This window comes from Nothobranchius furzeri, chromosome 4, assembly GCF_043380555.1.
Source record: "Nothobranchius furzeri strain GRZ-AD chromosome 4, NfurGRZ-RIMD1, whole genome shotgun sequence".
NCBI lineage: Eukaryota > Metazoa > Chordata > Actinopteri > Cyprinodontiformes > Nothobranchiidae > Nothobranchius > Nothobranchius furzeri.
In genome coordinates, this window is record NC_091744.1 from 80,585,408 (window position 1) to 80,601,528 (window position 16,121).

Consider the following 16,121-nt stretch of genomic DNA (forward strand, 5'->3'; position numbering starts at 1 on the left):
TTATTGAATTTGATATTTCTTAATTTGACTTCACTCATGTTTCCAGTATATCTGCTGTGTCTAGTAGGAAGGAATGCCTTGTAAGTCATTCTCTGGGGAAAAATGCTCAGGTGTGCCTTTTCGAGGAAGTAAAACCCAGCTGGGGAGAAAGTAGCTTCAGATGACAGCATTTCATGTTTTGTCACAAGCTCTGTTTGCTCTGTGAATGAAAAATGAGTAAACCCTGCTCATGAAAAGTAGAGTTGAAAATGAAAAACCCTGACCCACAAAAATGAAATAGGATAGAGAAAGGATGATTGTAACAAATGTGATCAGACGACAGGATCTGGAGTCTTACTTCCTGATATCTGGACATATTTCCTCTGATTGGCTAACAGCAACACGACTACCACTGACTGTTCTGCAACATTGATGTTTTATCTTAACTAATAACACAAGCCTGGAGGAGTTCTGCTGTGTGGTGGAGTAGCTAATGCTAACAGTTAGCTTCTACTAGCTGTGACGTTCTCTGCTGTTTCCTGGACGCTAAACCAACAACAGCCTTCCCTGTCGTGAGTCCGGATGGGTGAGTCCTTGAATGTTAGTGACAGTGTGACGTAGATCTGTCAGGCTTTTCTAATCCTAGAGTTTCACCGTCTGTTTTCTCATCAGAAGCTACTGCAGGAGATAGGTGTTGGAGACTATTTTCATGTTCAGCCTGCTTGACACACTGACTGATTATAATCATTAAAATGTTTTTTTTCCCAGTGTTTACTGTAGAACACTGAAAAAGGTGTAGAACTTCTACACCTTTACGGTATGTTCAGTCTGGTGGGCAACACTTGGAACAAACCCACACAAGATAAGGAGTTGCTTCCAGTGAGTGAATCATACATTTACAAAACAGCAGAAATTTTAGACTAAAGCTTGACTTACACAGCAATAACCATCAACATGTGCAGAAAAAACCAGTTTACTAAAACCGGCTTCAACTTGGACTTGTTTATTCTGAAAGGGAACCTCTAGATGTCACCGGAAGTTTCCACTCTTATTGCGAAGGCGGCTTCCTGTAGTTACTGGACCAGCTCTTCCAGTCAGGATCGTCCGTTGGCGGTTGGCGCTAGAATCTTTTTAGGTAAACTTGTTTTATCCTGACGATCCTTTAGGAGCGTCACGTGCCGTGCTTGTTTTGCTTGTTAAGCTTTTTCTGACGCTGGTTTTATTAGGCGGAAATGACCTCCGGTTATGTTGTAGAAAGTTTTGGGTTGAATAAGCTTCAGGTGCTTCTTTGTGTTCCCCCATACCCCATGTTGGTGTGTTTGTGACACCTGTGTGTATAATTCTATTATAAACATCACTGTGGTCATCTGCAATACCCTCATCTCATGTTCAGTCAGCGGAGATGTAGCTAAGTCGCTTCTGTGTTTTGGGCTAGCTGCATGTTGACCTGAGCCCTAATCAGCAGATTCATTCGTGTCGGGACCAGGTGCCAGGAGGTCATGGCTGACAGGCTCACTGCCAGTCCCTGTTCGTCGGAACCGGACAGTCCTGGTCTGAACCGAGCCTGTCTGCTCGAGGCTGGTGACGTTCTTTTTCCGGAGGACGAGTCTGTCATCGTCCCCCAAACTCCCAGGTACACACACACACACACACACACACACACACACACACACACACACACACACACACACACACACACACACACACACACACACACACACACACACACACACACACACACACACACACACACACACACCAGTAATAACTGAGTCATCTCAGTTGTCTCTGAGCTTTAGTTCCTGTTAGTAAACAGCCTCCTGGCAATCAATCCCACCAATCAACCAGGACATCACCACCCATCTGTTAGATCTACACAAGGTTATTCACACCTCCCTGTCCCCAGAAGTCTCTTCACAAAAGCCCCCATCCCCCTCCTCCAACTCACCCCTATCAGTCCTTTGGCTGGGGCGGATGTGAGAAGGACTGAAGAAGATCCGGGGCTTAACACACGCGCGCGCGCACGCACGGGCGCGCACACACAACACGCACTAGTCAACATCATATTTGTCTTGTACCACATAATTTTTAATCTGAAGCTACATATTAAGCATTTTCAGGGCAGAGTGTTGTTCCTGTTAGTGTTTAGTGTGAGATGATAGTAAATATTCCCTTTCCTTCTCCAACAACTTTACCTGATAAGCTAACTTTAGGCAAACCAGCAGCACAACAAATATTTTCAAATAAGACTCACAAACCTGAGTCAGCTCCAGTCTCATCAAAGCTGGGGTTCTGTTGTTGTACTTTTGGTCTAAAAAACGTCCTTATGTCCATCTTCACTCATGCGTTTCTGGCAGAGAGTGTAGAAGAAGCCGGCTGCTGAAGGGCTTCTTCTTCAGTGGTGGAGGCTCAGCCTCAGGCAGTCTGTATACAAACTTATGTTACGTTGCCATGTCCCGTCCCTGTGTGTGAAACTCCCGCTACTAGGTTCAGAGCCCTGGATACAGAAACAATTTCAAAGTTTGTGGACTGTATGTCTGTAAGGTTAGAGACCTTTAACCCTGATCCATCTAACGATCACTATTCACAACACTTTGATGTACTTTGTAATCAGGTCCTGGACGTGGTTGCCCCTCTCAAACTGTGCAAGTCTCGACCTAGGAGGGAGCCATGGCTCTCTGATGTCACACGGGCTTGTAGGCGGGTGTGTAGATCCTCTGAGAGAAAGTGGAAAAAGGATGGCCTACAGGTCTCGCGTGAGTTGTTCAGAGCATCTCTGGTTGCTTATCAGGATGCAGTGAGGGCTGCCAGAACGGCCTATTTTGCAGACATCATTGAGACAAACTCCAATAATCCTAAGATTCTCTACAAAACGCTAAACTCAGTTCTGGTGTATCAGGAGCCTAGCACCATGTCTCCTACAGCTGCTGGAAACTCTGAAGCTTTTCACAAATTCTTTGTTGATAACGTGTCGGGCATTAGAGCAGCTATTTCTGGTAACTGTTGACCCTGTTCCATCTCCTCCATCACCACCCACCCTGAGCTCCCTCAATACAGTTTCATACTCTGAGCTGAATAAGCTTGTTGCGAGGAAGAACTGGGATGCACCGATCAGGTTTTTTGCTGCCGATCACCGATACCGATATCAAAGAATGCTGATCACCGATACCGATCACGTGGATTGGCCAGAAATTTTCTACAACATTATAATGAGTGCTACAAACTACATAATCTGGGAATAAAGGAAATGTAACCTAATCTAAAATGGTCTGTATTAGGGTTGTCACGGTGTGAAAATTTAACCTCACGGTTATTGTGACCAAAATTACCACGGTTTTCGGTATTATCGCGGTATTTTTTTTAAACGTGCTACATTTTCACACAATTAAATAAACCCTGTATGTCAGGAAATATTGTCCTCAGTTTGTGTCTAAATTTTGCCTAAAATGTGTTATTTTGTAATTATGTTGTTTATTTGTTTACATTTTTCCCCTTTAGTCTTTAAAATACCAATATTTGCCCATAACTTCGTATTTTATGTCTGTTTGATGTCATCATTTAAAAATATTAGATCAGATGATACTCAGTACTCAAGTAGCCTTCTAATCAGATACTTTTTTTTTACCCTTACTTGAGCAATCCGTATTTCAGGAAAATTTTGTCCTCGGTTTGTGTTCTTCCAGTGAGCTTTGCAGATGTGGGAAAATGTCATCAGGCAGTAATCATTGTTAAATTCATAATTATTCTCAGAGAGAGACCAACTCTTATCTGCCCCTGGGAGCCCTGTAATGCATAGCGTCATTTCAACATGGGGGGTGTCCGCGACACGGTTTATATGCAGGTAGCGGCGCTGCGGCTGCTTTATATAGCGACTCGTTGCATTCTCCCTCAACCCAAATCCTCGGATCACGCATTTTAGCTAAAACGCTAACGTTAACTTGCCTTGCGTTGACTGTAGAGTTGTGGGTGATGGTCACGCAGATGTGTCATGAGATTTGAAGCGTTGCTGCCTTTCACAGACATTTTTTCTGCTCGTGCTGCAAACAGGATAGCCGCCCGTCTTCTATAAACTCCCTCGGCATTCTTCAAATATCTAAAATATGCCCGTACTTCCGACTTTGTCTTCTTTGAGGGATAATAAATGTCCTCCTGAGCGCTGCCGTCTCCTCCTTTGACCATTATTTCAGCTTTAGCTTCAAGAAAGTTTTGTTGTAAACAAAGCGTGTATGTGCCGCCGGCAACTTCTGCAGATGATACGGTGGCTGGTAAGGGTCACCGCGCCTACACCGCAGCCACGGTAAACCCACCAAGATAATGTAGTTTTTTAAAAACAAGACGGTTATTATTGTCAACTTTTTTTTTTTACCGGGGTTTAGCGCTACACTGGTTACCGTGACAACCCTACCTGATCGGTTTGCTTTGATCTATTTTGAAAATTCCGATCAAAACCGATAGGGGCGCTATCGGCCGATTACGATCAAATGCCGATCCATCGGTGCATCCCTAGGCAGAAGCCATCTGGCTCTCCACTTGACGTTCTGCCGCCTCGTCTCTGGAAGGCTGCCTTTCCGTGTCTTGGCCCTTCACTTGGTCAGATTATCAATGGGAGCCTCAACACAGGTGTGGTCCCAGCTGCTTTGAAAGCAGCAGTTATTCAGCCGACCCTGAAGAAACCTGGTGCTGATGTCTCTGTGATAGAAAATTACAGGCCTATCTCTACCCTGCCCTTTACATCTAAACTGCTTGAGAAAGTCGTTTATCAGCAGCTGGTCTCACATTTAGCTGACTCTGATCTGTTTGAGGTTTTCCAATCAGGGTTCAGGTCTGGCCATAGCACAGAGTCGGCTCTACTGAGGGTCTTAAATGACATCTATCTTTCACTAGATCAGGGAACATCTGTGCTGCTTCTGCTGTTAGACCTGACAGCAGCCTTCGACACAGTTGACCACGCGATTCTACTGGATCGCTTGGAACGATGGGTTGGGATCAAAGGGTCAGCTCTGGATTAGTTTAGATCGTATCTCCACAACAGGACATTCTGCGTTAAACTGGGTGATGTTTTTTCTTCTTGGGAGGGGCTCTGCTGGGGGGTCCCGCAGGGGTCGATCCTTGGTCCACTTTTGTTTGCCATTTATCTGCTACCTTTGGGGTCAAGCTTTCGTAAACATGGCCTATCATTCCATCTGTATGCTGACGATTGCCAGATTTACTCTCCGTTGTGTCAGGAGAAAGGTCACTCTATTCAGTCCTTTGTCTCCTGTGTTAATGAGGTGAAGTCTTGGCTAATGTCCAACTATCTACATCTGAATGAGGGAAAGACAGAGCTCATTGTTTTTCACCCCAACAGCAGGAATGTGGATCGTTATGCTGATCTTGGCCCTCTTTCTCCATACTCAAAACCAGTTGTTACCAGTTTGGGGGTGAAACTTGATGCTGGACTTAAATTTGATGCTCACATCAATTCTGTGATCCGGTCCAGTTTCTTTCACCTGAGATGCCTTGCTAAAATCAAGCCTATGCTGTCGAGAGCCCACCTGGAGCGGGTACTGCATGCCTTTGTAATTTCTCGGCTTGACTACTGCAACTCTCTATATGCAGGTTTGTGTCAGTCAACACTGCGTCGCCTACAGGTTGTGCAGAACAGCGCTGCCAGGTTCCTGACTGGGACCAGGAAACGGGACCACATCAGTCCAGTTCTGGCCTCTCTGCACTGGCTTCCGATTTGCTATCGCTCACAATTCAAAATACTCGTCTTTGTTTATCATTTCTTCCAGGGTGGTGCTCCCCCCTATCTAGCCACACTCCTGAAAAGACACTCCCCATCACGTGCTCTGCGCTCCTCTGACCAAGGCCTGCTCGCTGTCCCTCGGTCTAGGTGTCGTACCCGTGGGGACCGGGCTTTCTCAGTCCTAGCACCGTTACTCTGGAACCAGTTGCCACCCTCAGTTAGGCTGTCCCCTTCTCTGCCAGTCTTTAAGAATCACCTAAAAACACACCTCCTCCACTTGACGTTTCCAGGACATGTTTGATTTTTGCCCTCTTTTATGTTGAATCCATTCCACATAGGGTTGTCACGGTAACCGGTATAGCGGTAAACCCCGGTAAAAAAGTTGACAATAAAAATAACCGTCCAGTTTTTAAAAAACTAAATTATCTCGGTGGGTTTACCGTAGCCGCGGTTTCGGCGCGGTGACCCTTACCAGCCACCGTCGCTTCAGCTGAAGTTCCCGCGGCGCGCACACGCACTTTTTAGTTTGCAACGGCACCAAAACTTTGAAGCTGAAATAATGGCCGAAGGAGGAGCCGGCAGCGCCCAGGACATCCATCAGCCCTCAAAGAAGACTAAATCGGAAGTATGGGCATATTTTGGATTTCTGAAAAATGCTGAGGGACAGTTAATAGAAGACTGCTATCCCGTTTGCAGAACGTGCAGGAAACAAGTGTCTGCAGAAGGCAGCAACACTTCGAATCTCATGGCACATCTGCGTGACCATCACCCACGTCTCTACAGCCAGTGCAAGGTAAGTTAACATTAGCATTTTAGCTGAAATGCATGACGTGAGGACTTCTGGTTGAGGGAGAATGCAACGAGTCACTATATACTGCAGCCGCAGCGCCCTCTGCCAGCATTTAAACCGTGTCACGGACACCCTGTTGCTGGATGAAGCATCTTATTTGTTGATGATGAAGAGAAATATACAATTAGTTCCTTGTCATGGATTTGTTTACTTATTCAATGCCATTTATACTTGAACGTTTGGATTTGATTACATAGTGTAGTAGTTATTTTAGTAATTTGTTTAAAGTGGCTATTTATTTTAAATACATATTTTTTAAGGTTGACTTGTACAGTGCTCAAGTCAGGTGTGGACTGGAGTTTTAGATTTTCATTTTGATAATGAAGAAAACAAGTATATGAGAAAACAAGTGGTGTTTCTTTGATTTGTTTACATATTGTTTATGTTTTGAATGTTTGGATTTGTATAATTTAAACCTGCACTGACTACTGTAACATGTTCCAGAAAAAAAAGCTATTTGTTCCTTTACTTGTGAAAAGTTGCACTTTTGCTAAGGCTTTGTGTTATTTTAGGTTTAATAAACACTGTTAAACCTTTTCAGAACTATTTCAGTTTGTGTAGAACAGGACTATCAATGCTTTCTGAACATATGCAACACCGTTTAAAAAATACCGCGATAATACCGAAAACCGTGATAATTTTGGTCACAATAACCGTGAGGTTAAATTTTCATACCGTGACAACCCTAATTCCACAGTTTTCATTTGGACACTCAATCCATCCACTCAATCCAAATGTGTTTCACACATTTGTCCTTTACCAGAATGTTTCATCTATCTTATAATTTCCATTTTGTATTTTGTAATTTGTATTTTGTAATTTGAATTTCTTTTATTGTTGATTTTTTCAATATATTTACTTACAACTGTACCATGTTCAGCGCTTTGGGCTTCCTGACAGGGTTGCGGAAGGCGCTTTATAAATAAAGCTTTGATTGATTGATTGATTGAAACTACTGCCAGCTGCGCCCTCTCTGTTGGACTTTGGTACTGCATGTTACTTCCGCAATTTAGATCCGGGGCTTTTCCTGAAACATCCGGGGCTTCAGCCCAAGTAGCCGGGCCTAACGCCGCCCCTGGTATTAGGATATTCAAGAAGCTAGACACCCACAAGGCACCTGGACCAGACGGCGTGACTCCTTCCACCCTGAGACACTGTGCAGAGGAGCAGAGCCCTGTCTTCACAAAGATCTTTAACACCTCTCTGGACTCATGCCATGTTCCAACTTGCTTCAAATCCTCCATTATTGTCCCAGTCCCTAAAAAACCAAAGATCACTGGACTAAATGACTACAGGCCGGTGGCGCTGACATCAGTAGCCATGAAGTCCTTTGAGCGCTTGGTCTTGAACCACCTCAAAAAAATCACAACCCCTCTTCTGGACTCCCTGCAGTTTGCCTACAGAGCCAACAGATCTGTAGTTGATGCAATCAATCTTACCCTCCACTTCATCCTGCAACATCTGGACTCCCCAGGAACCTACGCAAGGATACTGTTTGTAGACTTCAGGTCAGCATTTAACAGTCTGCCCAGCTCTCCTTCAGGACAAGCTATCTGTGCTGAACGTGCCCGACCCAATCTGCCGGTGGATCACAGACTTTCTGACAGATAGGAGACAACACGTGAGGTTGGGAAAAAATGTCTCAGACACCCGAATCACCAACATTGGAACCCCCCAGGGCTGCGTCCTCTCTCCTCTAGTCTTCTCCCTCTACACTAACAGCTGCACCTCAAACCACCAGATGGTGAAACTGGTCAAGTACGTGGATGACACCACCCACATTGGCCTTATCTCAGATGGGGACGAGTCTGCATACAGAGGAGAGGTGGAGCGCCTTGCATCCTGGTGCAGCAACAACAACCTGGTGCTGAACGAGCAGAAGACAGCGGAGATGATTGTAGACTTCAGGAGAGCACCGGCACCACTGCCCGGCATAACCCTGACAGACAACCAGATTTCACCTGTGAACTCCTTTCGCTTCCTTGGGTCCACCATCACCCATGAACTGAAGTGGGAGGTGTCCATCCAACACATTCTCACACCCAAGGCGTCAAAATATGACGCGTGTGACCAAGCCTCAATATATGACGATTTGGGACGCCCCAGCACGTCAGGAAATGACGATCAGGGACACGCTGGGTCAAGTGGCTCTGCTGGCGTCACTGTTTGACGCGTGCCGTCACACGGACACTATTTAACCTTCCCCTCACCCCAATCCTAACCTTAAGGTCCATAAACTGTGACCTTAAGGTTATGACTGGGGTGAGGGGAAGGTTAAGTTGTTCAAAAGTAGTTCTAATGTCCGTCTCACCACCGGCGTCGGATACCGATGCTCTGGGACGCTGTGTCAGCAGTTTGTCCCTGATCTTTGTTTCCTGATGCACTGGGGCGTCCCGAATCGTCATATATTGAGGCTTGGTCACACGCGTCATATTTTGACGCCTTGGGTGTGAGAATGTGTTGGTCCATCAATACCCTCATCAGGAAAGCCCAGCAAGGGATGTTCTTCTTGTGCCAACTGAGGAAGCTCTGCATGCCAGCCACGATAATGATCCAGTTCCACAAGGCCATCATCGAATCAATACTCACCTCCTCCATCACTGTGTGGTACGCAGAAAACACTGCCAGGGACAACGACTGCAACGGAAAATTTTGTGGAGGGCCAGGCCAAAAGGCTGAAGTCAATTATGCATAATATTAATGGTATTTCTTTATAAAAAGCAGTAAATACAGATGTTTTTTCAAGCTGGTAAGAGTAGACTATGTTATAAATGAGCAAAAAGGAAAAAGTGAGGTTGGCTTACAAAATTGTGATTTATTCAAATTTCCCAAGGCAATGGTAAACAAAGTGTGCACATTTGGTTTTTGTTAAACATTTGTGACTTATATTAGTTAACAGTTTCAGTCACATTCACTCCAAAACACATTTTGAGTTTCAAATATTGTTGGAAAGAGGTTCTTAGCATTCTACAGACACACAGTATTGTCTGTAAAATAAAATCACTGAACTGTGATCTTGAGAAAGAAGTTTAAAAAAGTGTCCCAGTTCACTGCTAGTTGCCTACATTTGTGGTCCAAACACCTTATTTCGTGTTTTTAAGCGATTTTTTTCTTATTCAGTGAGAGAAATCTAGTCTTTGCTGGGCTTTAACGAGTGCATCAAAGTCAGGTTGAATGTCTGAGGTGGAGATGCGAAGCACAGCTGACAAATGATCATCAGTGAGAGAGGATCTATACCTGGATTTTGTAAACTTCATCATTGAAAATGTTTGTTCACAAATGTAGGTAGAGCCGAAGAGAACCAACATCTTCTGAGCATGTCTCCTCAGGTTTGGAAAGTTCTCCTCCTTAAGAGAAGAGTAGAAATCCAGCAGAGATCCTGACTTCAGTACTGCATCAGACTGCAGGTCAATGAGTTCCAGCTGCACATCACTGGCTGCATTATCCACACTGCAGGTAAAGGGAGAGGAAATCATGTGCATTTCATCCTCGATTGTTCTGAGATCTTCAAAACGCCTTGAAAACTCACCATGTAATGCTCCTAACATGGATGAGTACCTGCTGAGGCGATCAGCTGATGGTGTGACTTTGTTCAGGGTTTGCATGTGAGTGAGAGTGTTGCTCTCCAGTTGACTTGAAAGAAACTGCAGCTTTCTCATGAAGGACTTCACGAGGCTGTGCATTTCATGAACAAAAAGGCCCTTGCCTTGCAGTTTGGTGTTCAGTTCATTCATCAGTGCAGTCACATCAACAGCAAATGCAAAATCTGCCATCCAGTCCTCATCTGAGAGCTCGGGAATGTCTTTGCCTTTCCTCTCGCAAAACTCTCGAATCTCTGCTTTCAAGTCCCAAACCCTCTTCAGCATTTTCCCCAGGCTGAGCCATCTGACAGCTGTGTGGAGTCCTCCAAAAGAGCCACAAACTGTCTGTGATTCATTGCCCGCGCCCTGATGAAGTTTATTATTTTAGTAACAACATCAGCAACATGGTTGATTTTTAGCACTGACTTGCACAACACATGTTGGTGTATAATACAATGCAAAAACACAAATGTTTGATCTGCATCGATTTCTGTCACTTTATCTTGCATGCGTTTCAAAAGTCCGACATTTTTCCCTGTAAGATTAGGACAACCGTCTGTTGTGACACCTGACAGTCTCTCCCATTTCAATCCCAGAGTGTCCATGCACGCATTTACCTCTGTAAAAAGATCACTCCCTGTCGTTGTCCCTCTCATCGACCGCATTGCTGCCAGCTCCTCTGTGAGCTTGAAGTCCGTTATCCCCCGGACAAATACGAGCAGCTGGGCTGTGTCGCGGACATCACAGCTCTCGTCTAAGGCCAATGAGAAAAAGTCAAAACTTGCCACTTCACGTTGCAGCTGAAGCTCCAGGTTCCCCGCGATGTCCTCGATCCTCCTGGTCACGGTTCGCCTGGACAGCGGGATTTGCTCAAATGCGCCTTTTTTTCAGGGCATATTAGTGCGGCAGAGTCCACCATGCACTCTTTGACAAACTCTCCCTCCGAAAACAGCTTGCTGTTTTTAGCTGTTTTGTGGGATATCACAAAGCTGGTCCTGGCTGCTGCATCCCTGGATGTGTGAAGCTTAGTAAAAAAGCCTTGCTGCTTTTGCAACTTTGCTAGCAAAGCTTCGGATGTCCGTGCCCTCTCAGCATCAGTTGTGTTCTTGTATTTTTCCGAGTGTTTCTTGTCGTAATGCCGACTCAAATTGTAGTCCTTAAACACGGCAATCTCCTCCCCGCAAACCAAACACACGGCTTTGCCTCCGACTTCAGTAAAAAAAATACTTAGCAGTCCATTTTTTGTTGAAAATCCTGCATTCGGCATCTTTCTTTCTTTTTTTTTTTTGCATGAGCGGATATTTCTGGGGGCTACAATCACCATATGCCAACGAGCTTGGTCTATTTTTAATCCAAAGATTAATGTTTAATTTAAGATAATTAAATTTAATAGCAAAAGTTTATTTATTTAATCAGAAGTTGAAAGGAATCTTTGCTTTTTCAATAACAAAAAATGTACACCATTCTGTGTTTCATTTCAAAGACGAGTCAAATTTTTAAAGTTAAGAATTACATACATGGTATGGTTACATACCAGAACGCACGTAACAAACAACCACATGTTCCAGCAACAATCATTAAAGCAAATCCTACAAAATGTTTTTAATACTCCACCAATGTCACAGTGGGCTTTCCGTAGGTCAGGGGTGCCCAATCCTGGTCCTAGAGGGCCGGTATCCAGCAGGTTCTGTGTTTTTTCTGCTTCAACACACTAGATTAACTGGTTGAATCACCTGTGCAGCATCTCATCAGGCTCTGCAGAAGCCTGTTAATCACCTGCTGATTGAAATCAGGTGTGTTGAAGCAGCTGAAACTAAAACATGCCGGATACCGGCCCTCCAGGACCAGGACTGGGCACCCCTGCTGTAGGTCATCAGCTGTTGTGATTGTTTTGTTTTTCAGCCCACAGCTCAGGAAGCGGGGGAGATGTCACCGTAACAACAAGGCGTACTGCAGCCCCGTGAGTCTCCTCCATGTTGACCCAGTCTCTCTAGTATGGCTTCTGTTGTAGATGTATTGTGTGATGTTCGACCTCAGGCAGCCTTCAGGAGCGCTCCAGAACCAGAACGACCCAGCGGAGACCAACAGGGTTTTTCACATAAACGTAAACGAAGGCGGCTGGCTGAGCAGAGCCCTGGCTTCGTTCCTGCTTCCTCCCTGAAGGTGTTTCCTCTGGGCAGCTGGCTGGAGGCACCATCCTCCTCTACCTCATCAGCCTCCTGTATGACACCAGAACCAGTCCGCTGGTCTAAACGGATCCACACACCACCTCCTCCCTCCCCCTCATCAGTGGCAGAATCCCACTCAGACTCCCTGTCCTTCCTCACTGATGAGGAGAGGAAGTGGCTGAATGGAGAGCGAGGAGCCTCCTCACCAGGTCAGGACTGTGAGCAGGTGGGCGGAGCTTTAGAGCAGCTGGAGGTAGCTCATTTCTGATTGATTGTTTCTGCTGCAGCGGCGATGGAGGAGATTGTCATCAGCGACGATGAAGAGATTGTGGTTCGCTCGTTACAATTGGAAGAAGATGAGGCTCTGGCTCGAAGTCTTCAGGTAGAAGCTTCCTCCTGCAGTCTCAGACACACGTGTCACCTGAGCAGGTAGAACTAACTTCCTGTTTCTGTTTGTTCAGGCTCAGTTTGACCGAGAGGGGTCACTCAGCAGACGCCTGGACCACCAGCAGAGCCACCACAGAGTGAGAACCACTAATTATGATGTAATTTTGCTTTTATCTGACTCGTCCAGAAGCTCAGAGTGGCTCCAGCAGAAAAGCCACTAAGCCTAACCCTTCTGATGGAGCGACTGTGTGGTTCTCTGCAGTGCTACATGGGGCCCAGCTGGATGTCTCAGATGCTGGCAGCTGTCTCTCCTCTGGTGGACCTGCAGGACGGTACGGACCCAAACGCCTGAAGATCTTCTTCTTTACTCACTCGTGAATATTTAGTGTTCCACGCCGCGCTGGTCCCAGGCCCAGATCTGGACCGCCGAACAGCTTCCAGGAAAATCTGGCTGCTGGTATGGAAAACAGACAAATGTTCAATAGAACAGGATGAAGAGTTCTGGTCCAGATCAGGAGTTTAAACCCAGTCAGGTGTTTGAGATATGAAAATACGAGCTACTCTCCAGTAACCTGATGACGTCTAACCCAGGTCGAACACATTCTTATCAGGATCTTCCAATGATGCAGCTTTTGTGTTCTCCTAGATCTGACTGGTCGGCACAGGCGGCCTAGGTGGAGCCGACGGAGGAACGTCCCACCAAATTTATCTGATAGTCTTCAGGGAAATGATTATGAGGTGAGGAAGAGGAGCGTTAGACGAGGGAGAACGTTCCAGCTATATCCTGACTCCAGAATCTGGACACCGGTGGTTCAAACATAACACACACACACACACACACGCACGCACGCACACACACACACACACACACACACACACCCCACTAGTTGTCGCACTGGGATGTGAAATTTGTTCTTCACATGACCCATCCCTGTGGGGAGCAGTGAGCTGCAGCAGTGGCTGAGCTCGGGAACCCTTTGGTGCCTTAACCCCCCAATCCAGTCGCGGGGAGGCGTTGGTATGACCCGACAGGGATTTGAATCCCGATCTGTCCCAGGGTGGACACTCTGCCACTAGGCCACAGAGCTAATAAAGGCTTTCTGGTTATGATTCTTTTGCTTTCAGGCCCTTCTGGAGTTTGAAGAGCACCAAGGAGCTGTGGTGTCCAAGAAGAAAATGTCCCGCAGGGACATCCAGAGGTTCCCCACCAAAACGTTTGGGTCTGCAAACAGCTCAGGGAACACCCAGTGAGTCCTGCAGCCAGAACCAAGCCCTTGTGTCTGAAAGCCGTTGGTTCATCTCTCTGATCTGGTCGGCAGGTGTCAGATCTGTTTCTGTGACTACGCTGATGGTGAGAAGCTGAGGATGCTGCCATGTTTCCATGACTACCATGTCCAGTGCATTGACAAGTGGCTGAAGGTAGGAGCTGCTGATACTTGTGAATGCTTCGACATCTCCGGCTGCTGAGATCAAAACCGGATCAGAACAGTTTCAGAGTATTTGTCCAGAGTGAGCGGTCTAACTCTGAGGAACGTCCTCGTTCTTCTCTGGCTCTTTTACAGGACAACAGCACGTGTCCAATCTGCAGAGCCAACCTGGCTGATGGAGCTTCCCTCGCCCCCCCGCTGCTCTGATAGGACACTTTTTTCTTACGTTTTTCAGGTCTGGACCGAGCTCTGACCATTTCCTAGTTTGGTACAAAAATAAAGTTTATAATTTTCTCATGTTGATAAGTCTCTGCCTAGGGTGTACATATATGTACACATACATATGTACACTACATATGTATGTGTACATATGTATGTGTACATATGTACACATACATATGTACACATACATATGTAGTGTACATATGTATGTGTACATATGTACACTACATATGTACACATACATATGTAGTGTACATATGTATGTGTACATATGTACACATACATATGTACACATACATATGTAGTGTACATATGTACACATACATATGTACACTACATATGTATGTGTACATATGTATGTGTACATATGTACACATACATATGTACACATACATATGTAGTGTACATATGTATTTGTACATATGTACACATACATATGTACACATACATATGTATGTACACATACATATGTACACATACATATGTATGTGTACATATGTATGTGTACATATGTACACTACATATGTACACTACATATGTATTGTACATATGTACACATACATATGTACACATACATATGTATGTACACATACATATGTACACATACATATGTATGTGTACATATGTATGTGTACATATGTACACTACATATGTACACTACATATGTATGTGTGGACACACCTTCTCATTCATTGTGTTGTCTTTAGCTTCATGACCATTTCCATTGGGAGATTCTTACTGAAGGCATCAAAACTATGAATGAACACATGAGGAGTAATGTACTTAACCAAAAAAGGTGAAATAATTGAAAACATGTTTATATTTTTTCTTCAAAGTAGCCACCCTTTACTCTGATTACTGCTTTACACACTCCTGGCATTCTCCTGATGAGCTTCAAGAGGTAGTCACCTGAAATGGTGTTCCAACAGTCCCAGGAGTTCCCAGAGGTGTTTAGCACTTGATGGCCACTTAGTAAATGGTCATGGTCACACACACACACATATTAGAGGTGGGAAAAAATATCTATTCTAAGATGCATCGTCATTCGGTCGAGCATGATTCTGCATCGATGCAGCGACGTGACACAATGAGATTTTCTCCCTATGTCGATGTTCTGGATGTGCAAGTACAATAAAGTTTTGAGGTTTTACGACTACTTCCAGTGGCAGAGTTGCAATGACATGCGTGCTGTGTTGCCCTAGCGCCAATTTAAAACAGAAATGGCGGACAGGGACACAGGGCGAACATTACCAGTAATCAGAGATGCACCCGTTACATTTAAATGGGATGTCTGGGCTAATTTTGGCTTTTATGAGCGAGACGGAAAGCTTGACAAGACACACTGTGTGTAAGGTGTGCCACACAAAACTAAAGTACTTTGGGAGTAAAAGTAATATGACCAAACATTTTGAACGTTTCCACCCTGCGAGGACTTCTTCAGCTACAGCCACAAAAACAGGGAGCACATCCCAGCCAACGATTGAAGAAGCGCTGACATTTTCACCGTCTGCTTCGGAGAGAGGGAAGAAGATCACCCACTCTGTTGCATGCTTTATTGCGAAGGATCTACAACCATATTCTGTGGTAGAGCATGCCGGGTTTCGCTACCTCCTGAAGATGCTCGAGTCTCGGTATAACCTACCGACAAGAAGACACTTCACAGAAACTGCTGTGCCTGCATTGTACAACGAAACCAAAGCCCAGGTAATGGAACCAATGAGTAAAGCTAGCCGCGTAGCCATTACATGTGATTCATGGACGTCAACTGCAACAGAGTCG

General features: G+C 45.2%; 1 protein-coding gene across 4 annotated transcripts; it reads left to right on the forward strand.

Annotated features, from left to right (window-relative positions):
- The first annotated feature begins 1,025 nt into the window (after positions 1–1,025).
- Positions 1,026–14,414, forward strand: si:ch211-59o9.10 (uncharacterized). 4 transcript variants are annotated; one of them, XM_015965109.3, is made up of 11 exons: positions 1,026–1,114; positions 1,445–1,612; positions 12,041–12,098; positions 12,176–12,515; positions 12,594–12,688; positions 12,768–12,851; positions 12,956–13,025; positions 13,340–13,431; positions 13,819–13,940; positions 14,013–14,112; positions 14,256–14,414. In XM_015965109.3, exons 2-11 carry the CDS (start codon positions 1,479–1,481, stop codon positions 14,325–14,327), a joined length of 1,167 nt encoding a protein of 388 aa, XP_015820595.3. In that variant the 5' UTR covers positions 1,026–1,114; positions 1,445–1,478; the 3' UTR covers positions 14,328–14,414. The 4 variants fall into 4 exon arrangements, with proteins under 4 accessions (XP_015820595.3, XP_015820599.3, XP_015820596.3 ...); XM_015965113.3 differs by having other exon boundaries at positions 12,768–12,830; XM_015965110.3 differs by having other exon boundaries at positions 1,035–1,114; positions 1,442–1,612.
- The last annotated feature ends 1,707 nt before the right edge of the window (positions 14,415–16,121 follow it).

Coding starts and splice junctions, on each gene's coding strand:
- si:ch211-59o9.10 (XM_015965109.3), top strand. CDS start 1,479: ATGGCTGACAGGCTCACTGCCAGTCCCTGTTCGTCGGAACCGGACAGT. Junction 12,099..12,175: donor ACAAGGCGTACTGCAGCCCC/GTGAGTCTCCTC, acceptor GTTCGACCTCAG/GCAGCCTTCAGGAGCGCTCC. Junction 13,941..14,012: donor AACAGCTCAGGGAACACCCA/GTGAGTCCTGCA, acceptor TCTGGTCGGCAG/GTGTCAGATCTGTTTCTGTG.